Source organism: Uloborus diversus, chromosome 8, assembly GCF_026930045.1.
Source record: "Uloborus diversus isolate 005 chromosome 8, Udiv.v.3.1, whole genome shotgun sequence".
In the NCBI taxonomy this organism is placed as follows: domain Eukaryota; kingdom Metazoa; phylum Arthropoda; class Arachnida; order Araneae; family Uloboridae; genus Uloborus; species Uloborus diversus.
The window spans coordinates 86,560,334-86,575,923 of record NC_072738.1 but is presented as its reverse complement, the minus strand read 5'-3'; the positions used below and the strand labels follow the sequence as shown (position 1 = coordinate 86,575,923).

At 35.0% G+C, this 15,590-nt stretch overlaps 1 protein-coding gene across 1 annotated transcript in view; it reads left to right on the top strand.

Moving 5' to 3' along the window:
• The window catches only part of LOC129227452 (citron Rho-interacting kinase-like), a 232,308-nt gene that overhangs the window by 153,194 nt on the left and 63,524 nt on the right, over positions 1 to 15,590 (top strand). The window contains exon 26 of the mRNA XM_054862014.1: positions 11,160 to 11,267. Within this exon, the coding sequence (XP_054717989.1) occupies positions 11,160 to 11,267 (108 nt within the window). The remainder of the gene's footprint in view (positions 1 to 11,159; positions 11,268 to 15,590) is intronic.

The following is a 15,590-nucleotide window of genomic DNA, read 5'->3' as shown; positions in this document are numbered from 1 at the left end:
CCACACAGGACTGGCTGCGGTGGTGTTGCCATCCGTCGCTGGTTCAGCCTGGTTGGTGTTGGCCGGCAAGACGACTGGTTCAGCTGGTGGCTCCACTGAACTCCCATTTGGTGTAGCATCCGCTGCTGTTGTCGCAGTAGAACAGTGGACCCTGGAAGCAAGATTTGGAGCTTTGCCGATTCGTTCCCATTCCTGGTTCTCCAGATTCTCACTGTCCCTCATTTGGTCAATGTGGCGCCGCCACAGTTGCCCATTTACGTTGATGTGTTGACCTAACAAATTGTGTCTAACTCCCGTAAGGAAGGTAAACACCAAGTTTAGCAGATGCCTTTCTATTTCACATTTCTGTTGCTATCAAATGAATGAAATGTCAGAATTCAAGTTGAAAGGCTAAATCATTTTATAAATCCAATAATTAACAACTGTAAATAAACTTCAACTTCGATAAATAGTATAAACAAGTATGAGGGATTTCAACACTACTCAAATCAATCTTCATGTTCCAAAGGAACATCTTTCCAAAAAACATTTGACACCCTAACATGAATTATTCTAAAATGTTTTAAAAAATTTTAGGTCCCTAACTATCATGGCAAAATTCTAAAAGCCATCTCCTAAGTGCAGGACGTCGCCAGCGAATGATCCTCTTAAAAATAAGACTATCGTCAGTCAAAAATGAGAAACGCGAGCAGAAGAAGGAAGTGATTTCCTTCTCATTCCCCTGATTTGGGGGCGCGGCAGTGCCCCCGCCAAGTCGAGCACGAAGCAAACACTGCCGTACCATCCTTTACTGGAACCATTTCGCCGCATTTTCAGGCCCCTATTTGAGAACCTTTTGATGAGACTAGAACGCAGAAATTTTCGTCATCCAGTAAGCTATAATCACATACTTAAAATCCGAAATTTCAAGTCTGTAGGTCATTTAGTTCCGAAGTTAAGCGAAAGCAAAGTTTCGCATTTATGACACTCACTCACTCATGATCATCAAAATAGAACTAGTACTTCCCATAAACTCAGAGAGGTGAAATTTGGTACAGAGTTAGGGTTTGATGGCCACATAAAGGGAAAACTGTAAAAACTAGAGTAATTGAAGATCTGGAGTGACCCTGATTAGAAAACACAAGAGCCCAACCAAACTATTAGAGATCGACATACAACCTTTACAAAAAATATTCAACTTGGCTGGCCGCATCATTTGATGTCAAAAATCGAAAGCTGAAGTATCTAATGAAGAACCCTCAGGTGTATTAGAGATATGGTAATGCCCCCTTCTACTATTGGTACATAAAAAAATCGACTGTCATTGCAAAAGTCCAGCGTAGTGGGACACCATCTTCTAACTTAATCTAGCCTAACTTTAGTCTACTCGAACATAACACAAATTAAATGTTTCTACAAAAAGAAGTGAAATCCCACCAAAAACATTCTGTAAAAAACTAGCCAAGTCTCGATGGAGCTGCTTGTTTATCTCTAAAATGTAGTGAAATCTAGACAAAGTCATGACAAGTCTAAGGTTCCTTACTGCGATTTCTTTATTATTATAGTTAATGTTGTGTGACTTGGCCGTTAAAGGGTACACAAGGGTACAAAACCAGGTGCTCCATGACACCATTGCACCAATCTTTCGCCAGAACCACTACCTATTGACGATGGAAAATTGCCACTTGGAAAACGTGTAAACAAAGTTGACCTGTACCCACTAAGGTATAAAGAATGTCTAACGGCCAAGTCACACAACATTAACTATAATAATAAAGAAATCGCAGTAAGAAACCTTTGACTTGTCATGACTTTGTTTAGATTTCACTACTTTTTAGAGATAAACAAGCAGCTCCATCGAGACTTGGCTAGTTTTTTACAGAATGTTTTTGGTGGGATTTTATCTTACAGCGCACTCAATGCACGTCACGCCGGATATGCATACGTAAGAGCTCAATCTGGATGTTTCCAGAACATTCGATTTGCCGCGGAGCTATCGGGAGATTACATCACCTCCGCTCGTGCTCTGACGTCACATCCTTCTTCCTGACGAAACACGTCGTTCGAAGTCGTTCTGATGTTTACACGTTGATTCTCCGATACGCGATTTGAAACAAGCGTTCTTTAAGGGACAAGATTAACTGCCTTTTCATTATTAAAGAAATACAAGTGAGTAAAAACATTTACACTTAGTTTACACTTAGCGTTCAAAATGAATTAGTGAGAATATTTCTCAAATAGACATTTTTGGCTATCATGATGGTATAGTGGAGTTGTCCGTCTTTACTGACAATTTTCCTGAACTTCCACCTTTTAACACCGTGACGGTAGTTGCGCACTGCCACGTTGTCCCCTATGCGAAAGACATGATCCGAGAACTGAAAGTTATCCTTCCTAATCCTGTCTTGGACCCTGGCGTGCAGTTTCACCAGGTCGAAACGTATCCGTATCTCACGCTTCATCAGCAGCATTGCAGGGCTGTGGAGGGTGGTCATGTTCGGAGCCTTCCTATACTGCATCAGGAAGGTGCTGAGCTTTTGCTGGATGGTGCCGGAGTACTCCTTCATGACGCGAAGAGATTGCTTAACGGTAAACACATACCTTTCAGCTTGACCATTGCTGGAAGGCTTGAATGGAGCTGAAGGTCTGTGCTTAATCCCATTTTGGCTCAGGAGGATCTGAAATTCATCGAACTTAAACTGTGGCCCGTTGTCACTAACCATCATCAGTGGAAGTCCAAACCTCGCGAAGCAGTCCCTAAGACACTCGATCGTCTTAAATGCTGTTGTATTCTTCATTGGATACGCTTCCAGCCATTTAGAATGTGCATCCACGATGATCAGGTACATATATCCGAACAATGGCCCAGCAAAATCAACATGAAGCCTCTCCCAAGGTTTGCTTGGGTACTCCCATTGGTGGACTTTGGCTTTTTGGGGATCTGTTTTAATTTGCGCGCAGTGGACACAATTCTTTACTGTTTCTTCTATATCCTTGTCTATGTTCTTCCAAAACACGAACGATCTTGCTATCGCTTTCATCTTTACAATCCCTAAATGCCCTTCGTGTAACTCCTGTAGCACCCGGCTCTGGAATTGTTTTGGAACCATGACTCTAGATCCGTACATGATGCAGCCATCTTGGAGACTGTATTCCACTTCCTTCCCCTTCAGACCCTCTCCACTTCGAACTGCCTGCAACAGTGGTCTGCTTTCTTCATTTTTCTCTGTTCCTTTGGCTAATTCTCTGGCAGTGACTTGGAGTGTCTCAATCTGTTGCAGTTGGAAGAGCGTAACATCATCTCGGACTTCCAGTTCTTCTGACTGAGTCGGTAACCTTGAGAGAAAATCGGCATTCCCATGGTCCTTGGTGTTACGGTAGTGTCATATAATGTATTGAGACTCCTTGACGTTTAATATGTATTTTATTTTAGTTGAATTTGGGAACCAGCTTTACGTTACAACATTTAAATCATCTTAAGTCGTTCTGACAATATTTTAAGAACCTAAAGTCACGTTCACTTACAATTATATTAAAAGTAACATTTGATGAAATAATTAAATAGGCGAGGCTAAACTATATTACACGCCCTTTCTTTTCAATGAAACAATAAAATAAAACGAAAAAAAGGAAAATTAAAAATTCAAATTTGGCTTAAAGTTTCAAAGCAAAATCAAAAGTCAATCATAGTTTTTAAAACAAATTGGCGGTCTAATTGCTCTTTTGGGTCTTGCCATTTTAGGAGTAACTGGAACAGCTTGTTTCGCTGGGATGGAATCGTCTAACTTTCTTGGTCTTAAGTGTATTCTATTGCGGCGATATACAGTTCCTTCTGCGGACTTTACTAAATAAGATCTTTTGCTGTGTTTCTCTATAATTGTTCCTGGTATCCATTTACGATGATCTATTTGCAGATACACTGGATCTTTTACATTTAAAGATTTTAATTTCGTTGTTGAAAAATCATAATAATATTTTTGCTTGTTTTGATTTTCCTTGAGTTGCTGAATGGTGCTTCTAGTGGAAAATAAAGGCTTTAGTAAAATTGTCTTCTGGGGTACCACTGACCTTAAGCGTCTTCCCATCAACATTTCTGCTGGAGAAGGCAATTTGAATATTGGTGTGTTATTGTACTCCAAGATTGCTAAATTAGGATCGCCTCCAGAAGCTTTGACTTTCAAAAGGATGTTTTTCATTGTCCCTATTGATCTTTCAATCATTCCATTAGATCTTGGATATCTAGGAGATGATGTTATAGGTTGAATATCATATGATTTTAAAAATGACAAATATGCTTGGCTGTCAAAAGGTGGGCCATTGTCTGAATGTATTTTCTGCGGAATTCCATGTGTACGAAATATTTGTTTAAGTGCACTGATCACTGCTGTAGCAGTTTTCGTGTTGAGCTTCCTCAATTCTATAAATTTTGAATGGTAATCTATTACTTGTAAAAAGTTATCTCCATCCAAATACATAAAGTCTACGCCAACTTCTTCCCAAGGCAGTTTTGGAATATCATAAGGCATTAATGTTTCTTTCTGATTTGCAGTTTGGCGCTCTTGGCAGACTTGGCATCGCTCCACGTAATCTTTAATACATTCACTCATTTTCGGCCAGTACAAAGATACTTTAGCTTTATTTTGACATGTAGTGATACCTTGGTGTGCAGAATGCAATTTAGACAATACATAAGATTGCATGCTCTTTGGCACAACAAGTCTATGTCCAAGAAAAATCAAGTCATTACTATCATGTAACTCTTCTTTAAAATTCCAATAAGGTCTCAGTTTTTCTGGAACTTGACTAAATTGTTTTGGCCATCCATTTTGTATTAACAACTTTAATCTGGATAGTTCTTCATCCTCCTTTACAGCATTTTGCATTTCAGTTGTTCGTTCATCTGTTGTTGATAGAATCGTATGTACAGTTGCAGTTCCTCCCTCCAAGAAACTTGTGTCTGCATAGACCTTAGTAGGACTTCTAGACAGAGCATCTGCTACATAAAGTTTCTTCCCTGGGACATATACAAGTTTTATTCTGTATTTTAAAAGTTCAAAAAGCATTCTTTGCAATCTTGGCGAAAGATTTTCAATTGGTTTTTTCAACAAACCAAGAAGAGGCTTGTGATCTGTCTCCACAACTGTATCAGTACCATATATAAAGTAGTGAAATTTTTTACAACCATTCACAACAGCTAGAAGTTCTTTCTCTATTTGGCTGTATCGTTGCTGAGTGTCATTAAGCGCACACGATGCATAGCAAACTGGGTGGTCTCCTTGTAGTAAAACTGCTCCTAAGCCGTATTGGCTAGCATCAACAGAGACAGTAGATTTTAAATCAGGATTATAGTACGCTAAAACAGGTGCACTGGATACACATTTCTTCAAATTTTCAAACACTTTTTGTTCATTACTAGTCCAAACAAATTCACTCTTCTTACTCAGTAGTTTTCGCAATATTCCTGTTCTGTCTGAGAGATTTTCGATGAATTTTCCTAGGTATGTAATCATTCCTAAAAATCTCTGCAATTCTGTTTTATTAGTAGGTGCTTTGAAATCAACAATAGCTTTAATTTTATCGTCATTAACTGAAACTCCTTCATTAGTTAAGTTATATCCTAAATATTTAACAGACTTTTGTTTAATTTGACTTTTCTCTTGGGAGAGTTTCAAACCAGCTTCTTTGGCTCTGTTTAAAACTGCTTTGAGTCGTCTATCATGTTCCTCTTCAGTTTTACCAAAAACTAAGATATCATCAATATAGACAAGTATACCCTCTAAATCTCTAAAAATAGATTCTATCGTATTTTGATATACTTCAGGAGCGCTCGATAAGCCATAAGGTAATCTACGAAACCTAAACCTCCCAAATGGAGTGGCAATTGTACATATATTTGAACTTTCTTCATCTAAGGGTATCTGTAAAAATGCTGAAGATGCATCCAGAACTGTAAAGAATTCTCCTTCAATCTGAGAAAATAAGCTCTGTTGTGTAGGAATAGGATAGTGTTCTCGTTTAACGTATTTATTTAACATCCTAGGATCCATGCAAATTCTAATTTGATTATTTGGTTTCTGAACTATCACTATAGGATGTACCCAATCAGTCGGCTCAACAACCTTTTCTATGACACCTTGGTCTACCATTTTATCGAGTTCACGCTTCACTTTCAATTTTAGTGAATATGGAATTATTCTCGGAGCTGAAATTTTGGGTTCAGCTCTGGCATCGAGCTTGATCTTATACACGTATGGTAATTTACCCAATTTTCCAGTAAACACTTCGTGGAAATCTTTAACAATATCCTTACCAAGCACAGAATCAACATGAACTGATGACTTTCTATGAACAAATCCCATTTTTTCACAAGCTTCAATTCCTAATAACGCACTTGACTCTTGGTCAACAATAAAAAATTCAATCAATTCTGATTTATTTTTAAATTTACACATCAGTTTAGAGGTTCCTATAACTTTCAGTTTATGCCTCGTGTATGATGTTAACTTTTTCCCTGTTTTTTCTAAACTCTCATTTTTCTTCACATCTTTAAAGATCTTGAAAGGCAAGACATTAACCTCGGCTCCAGTGTCAATTTTGAGAGATACTTCTTTATTATTTATGCAAACATTTTCTCTCCATTCTGACTTTAAGGTATTAATTTGACACTTTACTGAGTCTAGTTTAACTGAATTGTCTTCGTCTTCATTTGATGTCGAAAACTTATCATTACTGTTAAGTTCATTTATTTTCTTCTTTTTCTTTATTTTACATGCAACGGAAAAATGGTTCAAAAGAGAACAATTATAGCACTTTTTTCCATATGCCGGGCATTTTCCGTAATCATGAACTGTTTTACATTTGGAACAACTTTTGTCCATTTTGCGATGGCTGTCATTATTTCCTTTATGCCTATTGAAAACTTTCCCATGTTTATTTTTATCCTTAACAGCATCTATGTCTTTCGGATTACAGTCCGAATGTTCACTCATAATCTGAATTTGTTTAGTACTGGCTTCTTTTGCCCTACAATACTCTATAGCTTTTCCCAAAGTTAGCTCGGTTTCCATGAGCAATTTTTCCTTCATCGCGGAATCTCGTACACCGATTACTAATAAATCTCGAATTAAACTGTCCTCTTGGTTCTCAAAGCAACAGTCTTTCGATAAATTTTTCAGATTTGTGACAAATGAGTCAACAGATTCACCTTCCTTCTGCCTGCTATTAAAGAATTTATAACGTGCGATCACGGTATTTGTCCTTGGCTGAAAATAATTGTCGAAAGCATTTAAAACTTCGTTGAAATTATTTCCAATTGCTTCACTAAGTTTGAAGCTATTAAATATGTCTATACATTCTTCGCCCATTATTCCTAATAATAAAGCTACTTTCATTTTATCTGGCTTCCTTATTTTATCGGATGCCTCCAAATAAAGCATAAAACGTTGCTTAAATTTACTCCAATTCTCGGACAAATTGCCGGATAATTTCATACTTGAAGGTGCTTTCAACTCCATTTTTAAGATATACTAATCTTTAATCAAGCATTAAACACTCAGTTTCGCAATAGCCAGAATATATCTATAAACTGACCTTTTATTATATTGCATAACTACTAACCTTTATCATGCCAAAATCGCTGAATTTAGGTTCGTTTTCAGCTGCCACCATGTCATATAATGTATTGAGACTCCTTGACGTTTAATATGTATTTTATTTTAGTTGAATTTGGGAACCAGCTTTACGTTACAACATTTAAATCATCTTAAGTCGTTCTGACAATATTTTAAGAACCTAAAGTCACGTTCACTTACAATTATATTAAAAGTAACATTTGATGAAATAATTAAATAGGCAAGGCTAAACTATATTACAGGTAGATGTTGTCGAATTGGAAGGATTGAAGAGTCAAAGCATAGTGAAGAAGTCGTGTTGCTGCCAAAATTGGTAGACTTTTCTTCGATCCAAAAATTGCAACTAATGGCTTGTGATCTGTTATAAGGATGAATCTTCGTCCCTTTAGGTATAGGTAGAATCTCTTAACTGCCCACACAATTGCAAGGGCTTCCTTATCAATTTGTGAATATTTTTTCTCTGCGTTGTTAAGAGTTCTTGATGCAAAAGCTATAGGTCTTTCTGTTCCGTCGGACATTTTGTGGGATAGCACCGCGCCTAACCCTACTGGACTCGCGTCGGTTGCCAATGTTACTTGGAGTGCAGGGTCATAATGTACTAGAATTTGTGGGGAACAAATCACTTTTTTAATGTTATGAAATGACTGTTCACAGTCCTTCGACCAGATGAATTTTGTTTCTTTTTTCATTAAATTATTCAACGGATTAGCAATTGTGGCCAAATTTGGACAAAACATCCCATAAAATTGTACTAACCCCAGAAAACTTTGAACTTCTTGCACATTTTTTGGTTTAGGGGCACTCGCTATTGCACAGACTTTTTCATATGTTTTATGCAAACCCTTGGAGTCAATCTTGTGACCCAAAAAATTAATCTCTTCCTCAAAAAATTTACTTTTCCTCATATTTAGTTTTAATCCATGCTCTTTGCATTTTTGAAAAAAAGTTTGCAGTGCCTCAAAATGTGCATCTTGAGTAGGTCCTGTTATATGAACATCGTCCATAAACACTTTAACCCCTGCCATTCCCTGGAACAGACCGTCAACATAGCGCTGCCAAATAGCTGGAGCCGCGTTTAGCCCATACATAAGCCTTTTGCATTTGTACAACCCTTTTGTTGTGTTAATTGTTAGGAGTTTTTGACTATTTTCGTGAACCTTTAATTGTAAATAAGCGTGTTTAAAATCTAATTTAGAGAATTCTTTTCCCCCATTTAGACAAGAAAATATCTCCTCCAACCTTGGTAAATTGTGTTGTTGTACCATTATACTAGGATTAAGGGTTACTGAGTAGTCTGCACACAGACGTATTGATCCATCTGATTTTACGACTGGTACTACTGGCTTTGCCCATTCAGAAGTTTCCACCTTTTCGATAATTCCCTCCCTTTCTAATCTGTCGATTTCTTGTTCAACACGATCTTTTAAGGCTAACGGAACAGGTCTTGATCTGCAAAATTTCGGTGTAACGTCTGATTTAAGTTCCAATTTTACCTCATAATTGTTTATTTCCCTTAATTTATCATCAAACAATTCTTTAAACTCATTAAGTAGTTTACTCAGATCATATTTCCCATGTGCATGAATTGATTTAATTGAATTCCAATTTATTTTGATTTTGAAAATTCATTCCCTACCTAAAATGGTGTCTAAGTCTTCCCTAACAATGTATAAATTTAATTTCAATTTTTGATTGTTATATTCAACATTTACATTTACTACTCCCATTGGTACAACTTTCCCCCCATTATACGTAGCGAAAACCAAGTTAGTCTTTTGCAAAGGTTTCTTAGAAATTTCCCTGAACTTCTTTATATTCATCACAGAAATCGCTCCACCAGTATCTAACTCCATCACTATAGGGCTGCCCTCAACTGTAACCGTCAGCATTATTGGAGGTCTTTTCCCCTCCTCTGAAATAATGCTATGTAATGGAATATTTTTATTATACATTATTCACATCACGAACACACAACTATATACATCTCGAACAGTACCAGAACTGAAACTTCACGCACAAAGATAACAGTTACGGTTACCGCTAACCGATTACATATCGATATATGACAATTTAGTAATTACTTTAGTTTTTTAAGACGATTTTAAGTTTTTGCCAGTTTCTGCTTGTTTTAACCGGTTAAAACCAGTTTCTGCCACTGGCATGGCAAAAACGAGTTTCTGCCGGCAGAAAGCCAACCCTGTATATAGCCTTCTATTTAAAAAAAATTGGATATGAGTCTTTTTTTAGGAAATTTTTGTTGGAAGTGCTAATCACTGGTGCCGTGCCAATTACTGGGGGTGTTACATTAGTAAGGCTGGTATTTATAAAATTTTGTCAAAAGATAATTGTTTTGAAGCAAACTTTTGTTCTGGAAGACCAAAGAAAACAACTGAACGACAAGACAGAGAGATGGTAAGATTAGTTTCAACCCAAAACCTGTCAGCACGGTCAGTTTGTAAAGAAGTAAGCTTTTCAGTGTCAAAAGCAGTACATCGACGACTGCAGGCAAGTGCAAAGTGCATTTCTTGTTTATCGCAAAATACGTTGTTCACCGAAGTTAACAAAACGGCATAAAGATACTCGTGTTTAGTAGGTCTGAAATCAAATGAATTGGACAAATGAATGATTAAGTGTTCTTTTTAATGATGAAAAGAAATTCAATTTAGATGGTCCTGATGGCTGGGCTTATTATTGGGGTGATATTTGCAAGGAACCCAGATTTTTTTTCAGCAGACAACAAGGGGAGGCTCACTCATGGTGTGGGAGCATTCTCTTTCAATAGAATAACCAATATATCTTTCATGAAAGGTCGTCAATGTTCCGAAGATTATTAGAAAATGCTTGAAGAAGTTACTTCCATTTGGAAAATTACTTGGTGGGAATCAATGGATATTTCAACAACACATCTACTCAATTCACGTGTCTAAATCTGCACTGCAGTGGTTTAGACAAAACCAAGTAACTCTTATGGATTGGCCAGCCTTGAGTCCTGATCTAAACCCGATAGAGAACCTCTGGGGAATATTAGCTTGAGGATGTATGCACTAATGGGAGGCAATTTGCAACAGTTCAAGATCTTAGGCTGCAAATTGAGCGCAGTTGGTTTTCATTAAAGCCAGAAGTTCTTCACTCTTGTTTTAAGTATGCCTGATCGAGTTTTTGAAGTTATTAGGAAAAATGGCTTAAAAATTTGAACATTAAAGAAAAATATTGATTTGTCTATAAACTTTTGGAACAGTAAAATTTAAGTTTGAAATTTTATGATAAAGTCTGGTTGTTTATTATAATTTGTATAAAGTGTTAGTATTGTAATGATATTTTTTATGATTCTAAATTGTTTTAAATTCGTTACTTCTCTTTTTAACTTGTAAAACGTGAAAATCTTGTTGTTTCTAAACTTTTGTGACACACAAATGTTTGTCATTTACTATTTAGTTGAAATTTCATCCTTATTAAAATTGCCTGATGTTTTATGTGTTACATAACAAGTTAACATACTTTGAAATTGCTTTCTTCTTACCTCAAATATATTTCTTTTACTTATTGCAGGCAAATCATGTTCATGAGAAAGTAAAACTTCAAGGTACAATTTCTCAACAAACAAAGTTAATAGACTTTTTGCAAGCCAAAGCAGAAAATATGGAAAAGAAAAAGAAGGTAATTATTTACTTTGATTTTATTTTTACTCTTTCTATAATGTATTAGTGTTTTAAAATACAGGTGCTTATAAAGTCTTGCACTGATGTAGAAATATCATTTAAAAAAAAAGCTATTTTGGATTTAAACAGTTTTTTTTAGTTTTAATTAAACTGCATAAAAACAATCAGATTTAAACATAGTTTTTTATGCAGTTCTATTCACTACATTAATGTACTTCTATGTGTGCAACCTTTCGTAGTTCTGAGAAAATTTAGAAGATTTATAATTTGTGCCAAACAATAAAAGAATTAACCTTCTGGGACATGATAATTTTGGCATAAGTCTTTAGATCGACATAGATTGTCATATTAAAATTAGCAATATGTGTTAAAACAAAAGGTTCTAGGACCAATTGACTCCCAAAACCCGCTTGTGGCCTGCCCTGGGAGTTTTTTTTCTTCATTTTCAGTTTTCGGCTTTAGCTAATATTGTACCAGTAAAGAAAAACTTGATAAAGAATCAAAATTTAAAAAGAAAAAGTATATATATATTTTTTAAAGATACATTTTCTTTAGCAGCGCAAGACTTTATAAACTCCTTGTATCTTGTTTTGTTGTTCTAGGAAAAATGTAAAATCTTCTTAACAGTGATTCCCAACTTTTTCAGTCATGAAGCCCTTTATGGTTCACTTTCACTTCGAGGAAGTCTCATTTATGCTAAAATTAAAAGACAAAAACTTGTTTCCATCTGGAAATCAATTAATAAAGATAATAAATGATCATTATTTGCTATCATTTTATGAGAAAAAGTATTTCTGATTTTAAATAAGAATTATTAGGACATCTATCAGAAAACGTTTAATAGATTTTTGCTATTACAGGGTCCGCAGACCACCTATTTTTTCCTAGTTTCCTATTTTTTTCAAAATTTTGAAAATTTTCATGTTTTTTCCTATTTATTCCTATTTTTTTCAATGCATAATCATGCTTCCTCCCAGGGTTTGAAATAGAGTGTGAGATTGCGCAAAACACGCACAAAATCGGTAAATCCCGCGCAATCCAAAGGTCCGTGCGGGATCCCCCCCCCCAATTCCTAAATTCGATAACGAACATCAGGGAAAGCAGAGAAGAGAAAAAAATTTCATCCGTGCGGTAGTATTGGTGAAAAGCTTCCCACCTCCACCAGCACAATCGGCGCAATCCGGATTTCCCCGTCTCATCAAACTTAAGAGCAACCCTACTGGAAACGCCACGCATGGGTAGAAGTAGTCCTATATCCTATATTTTCAAAAAAAGCATCAAAACTGTCCTATATTTCCTATATTTTTAGCAACTGTCTTATATTTCCTATATTCCCATTGTTTGGTGTATATATTTTTAGAAAATGACCTTGGAAAAACCTTTAGGTCACTTGATTCACTCATTCTTTCAAAGCTTGACAACAAATAACTCAAGACTGCTTAAAAGCGAGATGTTTGTATGTAAAAAAATTCTTTTTTTTTTTTTTTTTGAATCTCTAGCACAACCTGTCTGTTTTAATTTTGTTTTAGGTGTCGAGTATTTTTGACAATGTTTAAAATTGTTTTAACACTAGAAAGACAGCGTTTTGCGTATACCTAGAAAGACTAGCAGCGGTCACTTTGACCACCATACTTAAAAGATTGGAAATTTCCTCCTTTCGGGATTTTTAACCATAGAAAAGATTTTTTTTTTCAACATGTCAGAGTTTAATTTAACAATTTGATCGTAATATAGTCTGCAAATAAGTCTTAGCTTTTTTTTTTTAATTTTATGTTCAATCAAGTGAAATACACATGCTTTACACAATTGGCATTGAGAAAGAGCAAATTTGTACAAAAAAGAGGAAATTTTCTTAGCATGTAATAACTAACAAGTACTATAATCAACCATGCATGTGTTTGGTTTAAAAAATATCTAAATATCGCAAGATACCGTACATTACTATCTTTTACAGTATTTCGAAATACTTATGTTATCACGTCACCTGTATATTAGCCATTAACTTTTTTTTTTTTTTGCAATCAGAACAAATGCTCGTAGATTTATTTTCGCATAGTTTAATTTTACAATATTTGATTTTTTTCTTGAGGTAGATACTTATTTATATACAGCAAAATTGATCAGTGGAGGTGACTTGGAGGAAATTGGAGAAAAAAAAGTTCTGTTTTTGAATTTTTCCCCTTTTTTTCGGCGTCGGACCCTTTTCCCTTTTTATTTTACTGTTTTTTATATTTTGAGCATCAGTTTTTATTAACGAGGTTTCTTCTGATTCTAACTCAGAAGAACAATCCTTTTCTGCAAATCTAGGCTCTGAAAAATAGTCGCAATAATCTCATAAAAGCAAACTATTATCATCGATAGGAATATATTTCTCTTCAGATAAGTCAGACTGTTCATTCGAACCATAATCTGTTTTAGATTAATCTGCAACAGTTTCAGGAATTATTGTTCCTAAAAGTTTTGCTTGTCAACGGTTCTTCTCGACATCATGAAGATAATTATGTGACTGAGCACTTCATTATCATCGAAGAAAATAAACGACAATGCTTCAAGCAAAGCATATGCTTTGGTGCACAAAAGAATTCCAGGAAACATTTTTGGAATTTACCTGTTTATATTTACTTCTTTTTAGACCCAAAGTAATTTCACATGTCCAGTCACATGCTTTTCAAATTTACCTTTCTCAACTTTACCTCCTGTGCAGATAGCAGAAAACTGAAACCCTGCAACCAGCAGGTGTTTCGCATTTTCCTAACAGTTCAAAGAATTAAACCTGACCAGCAGGTACTACTCAAGCTCAAAAGAACATTACTCACCCTGACAACTAACAATAGTCCATAGTACACACAACTGATAAGAGAAAAAAGAAGAAAACGGATGCATAAAGAAAGGTTCACTTAGCGGTCAAAATGACCGTAGTCAGTCTTTCTAGGTATAGACATTTATAGCGACTATAATAATAATCCTAAAGAAAAAAAATATACTGTTGTAAGATCTTCATAAATAGTTAGGAAAAGTCAATGAAGGAAAAAGAGTTTGAAAATTAAACGCAGAAAATTTGAGTGTTTGAAAATCGTTTGCGGTCAAAATGACCGCTTCCGTCTTTCTAGTGTTAAGAGAAAGCTTCAATGATCCATATTTTATAACAAGCTCTCCTAACTATTGATGAAGTACTTTGTCAGTGAATGGGTACAAACACCAAAATGTGGGGAAGATTTGTTTGATATAAATATACAAAAAAAAAAGCCTATTTGAAATGCTAAAATTTAGGTAACTATGCAAAAAAACAAAGAAAAAAGAATGAATGAACTCTCCCTGGTTTCAAAATTTGAATTTCTTGCAAAAGTTGATTTACATTATTGTAACGCTATATTTTTAGCAGAATTCGTTATTGAAAATTAAGCTTTTTAGAAATTAAAAAAAGTTGCATCCTCTTCATTAGAAAGGAATGTTCCAAAGCTACGTCATCATCTGAAAAATATCTAGGCAATATATTGCCCTAAGTACTAACAAAAAAATTCTCTAGGCAAACTAACAGATGGAGTCAAATCTTTACGTACATAATGTTAAAATTTTTGAGGAATGGGGATTTGATGGTACTTAGAAATCAACTACTAATTTTGGAAAAATGTTTTTGAAATGATAGTCAGCTTTCTAAATACAAACACTTAGAATTTGTAGTGGTGAAAGTCATTTTAGTCATTTTGCCCTTTTCTCAGTTTGTATCATCTGTTGAAAGACATTTTTCTCGTAAACAAAAAGGTACTGACATAAGAAAGGTCCTCTTAAACATTGACGCTATAATGAGATTTTTAAGGTTAATTAAGATGCTGTGATTGGGAAAGCATTACCAAGAAAATCCGTTTTATTAAAATTTATTCTCAAAATACGAAATTCAAAAAGTAATGGAAAAATCTTATAAAGACGCATAACAGTCAGAGGCAAAAGAAAAAGTTGGTGCACCTTCAAAAAAACAAAAAATAGTGAAACTTAAAGAAAAAATTGATTCTGCACTGTCTAATTCATGTAGCAGTCAAGGGATGAAAAATGGCTAAACAGATAAAACCTTCGCGAATTCTTTTTATGCTGGTAATAAAAATAATGAACTTGCAAAAGATGAAACGGAGAAAAAAAGGTTTGACAGAAGCTTTTCAAAAATATAAATAATTAATAATTGTAAATAATTGTATTAAATGTAAATAGATGTCACATTGTTTAAATTTTGTTTAAAAAATTTTTACGTAAGTAAACAGTTTTTTTATAAGTTATTCTTTCAAGAACTCGGAGAAACTCATTCTAGGTATGTTATAATTTTTGTTTT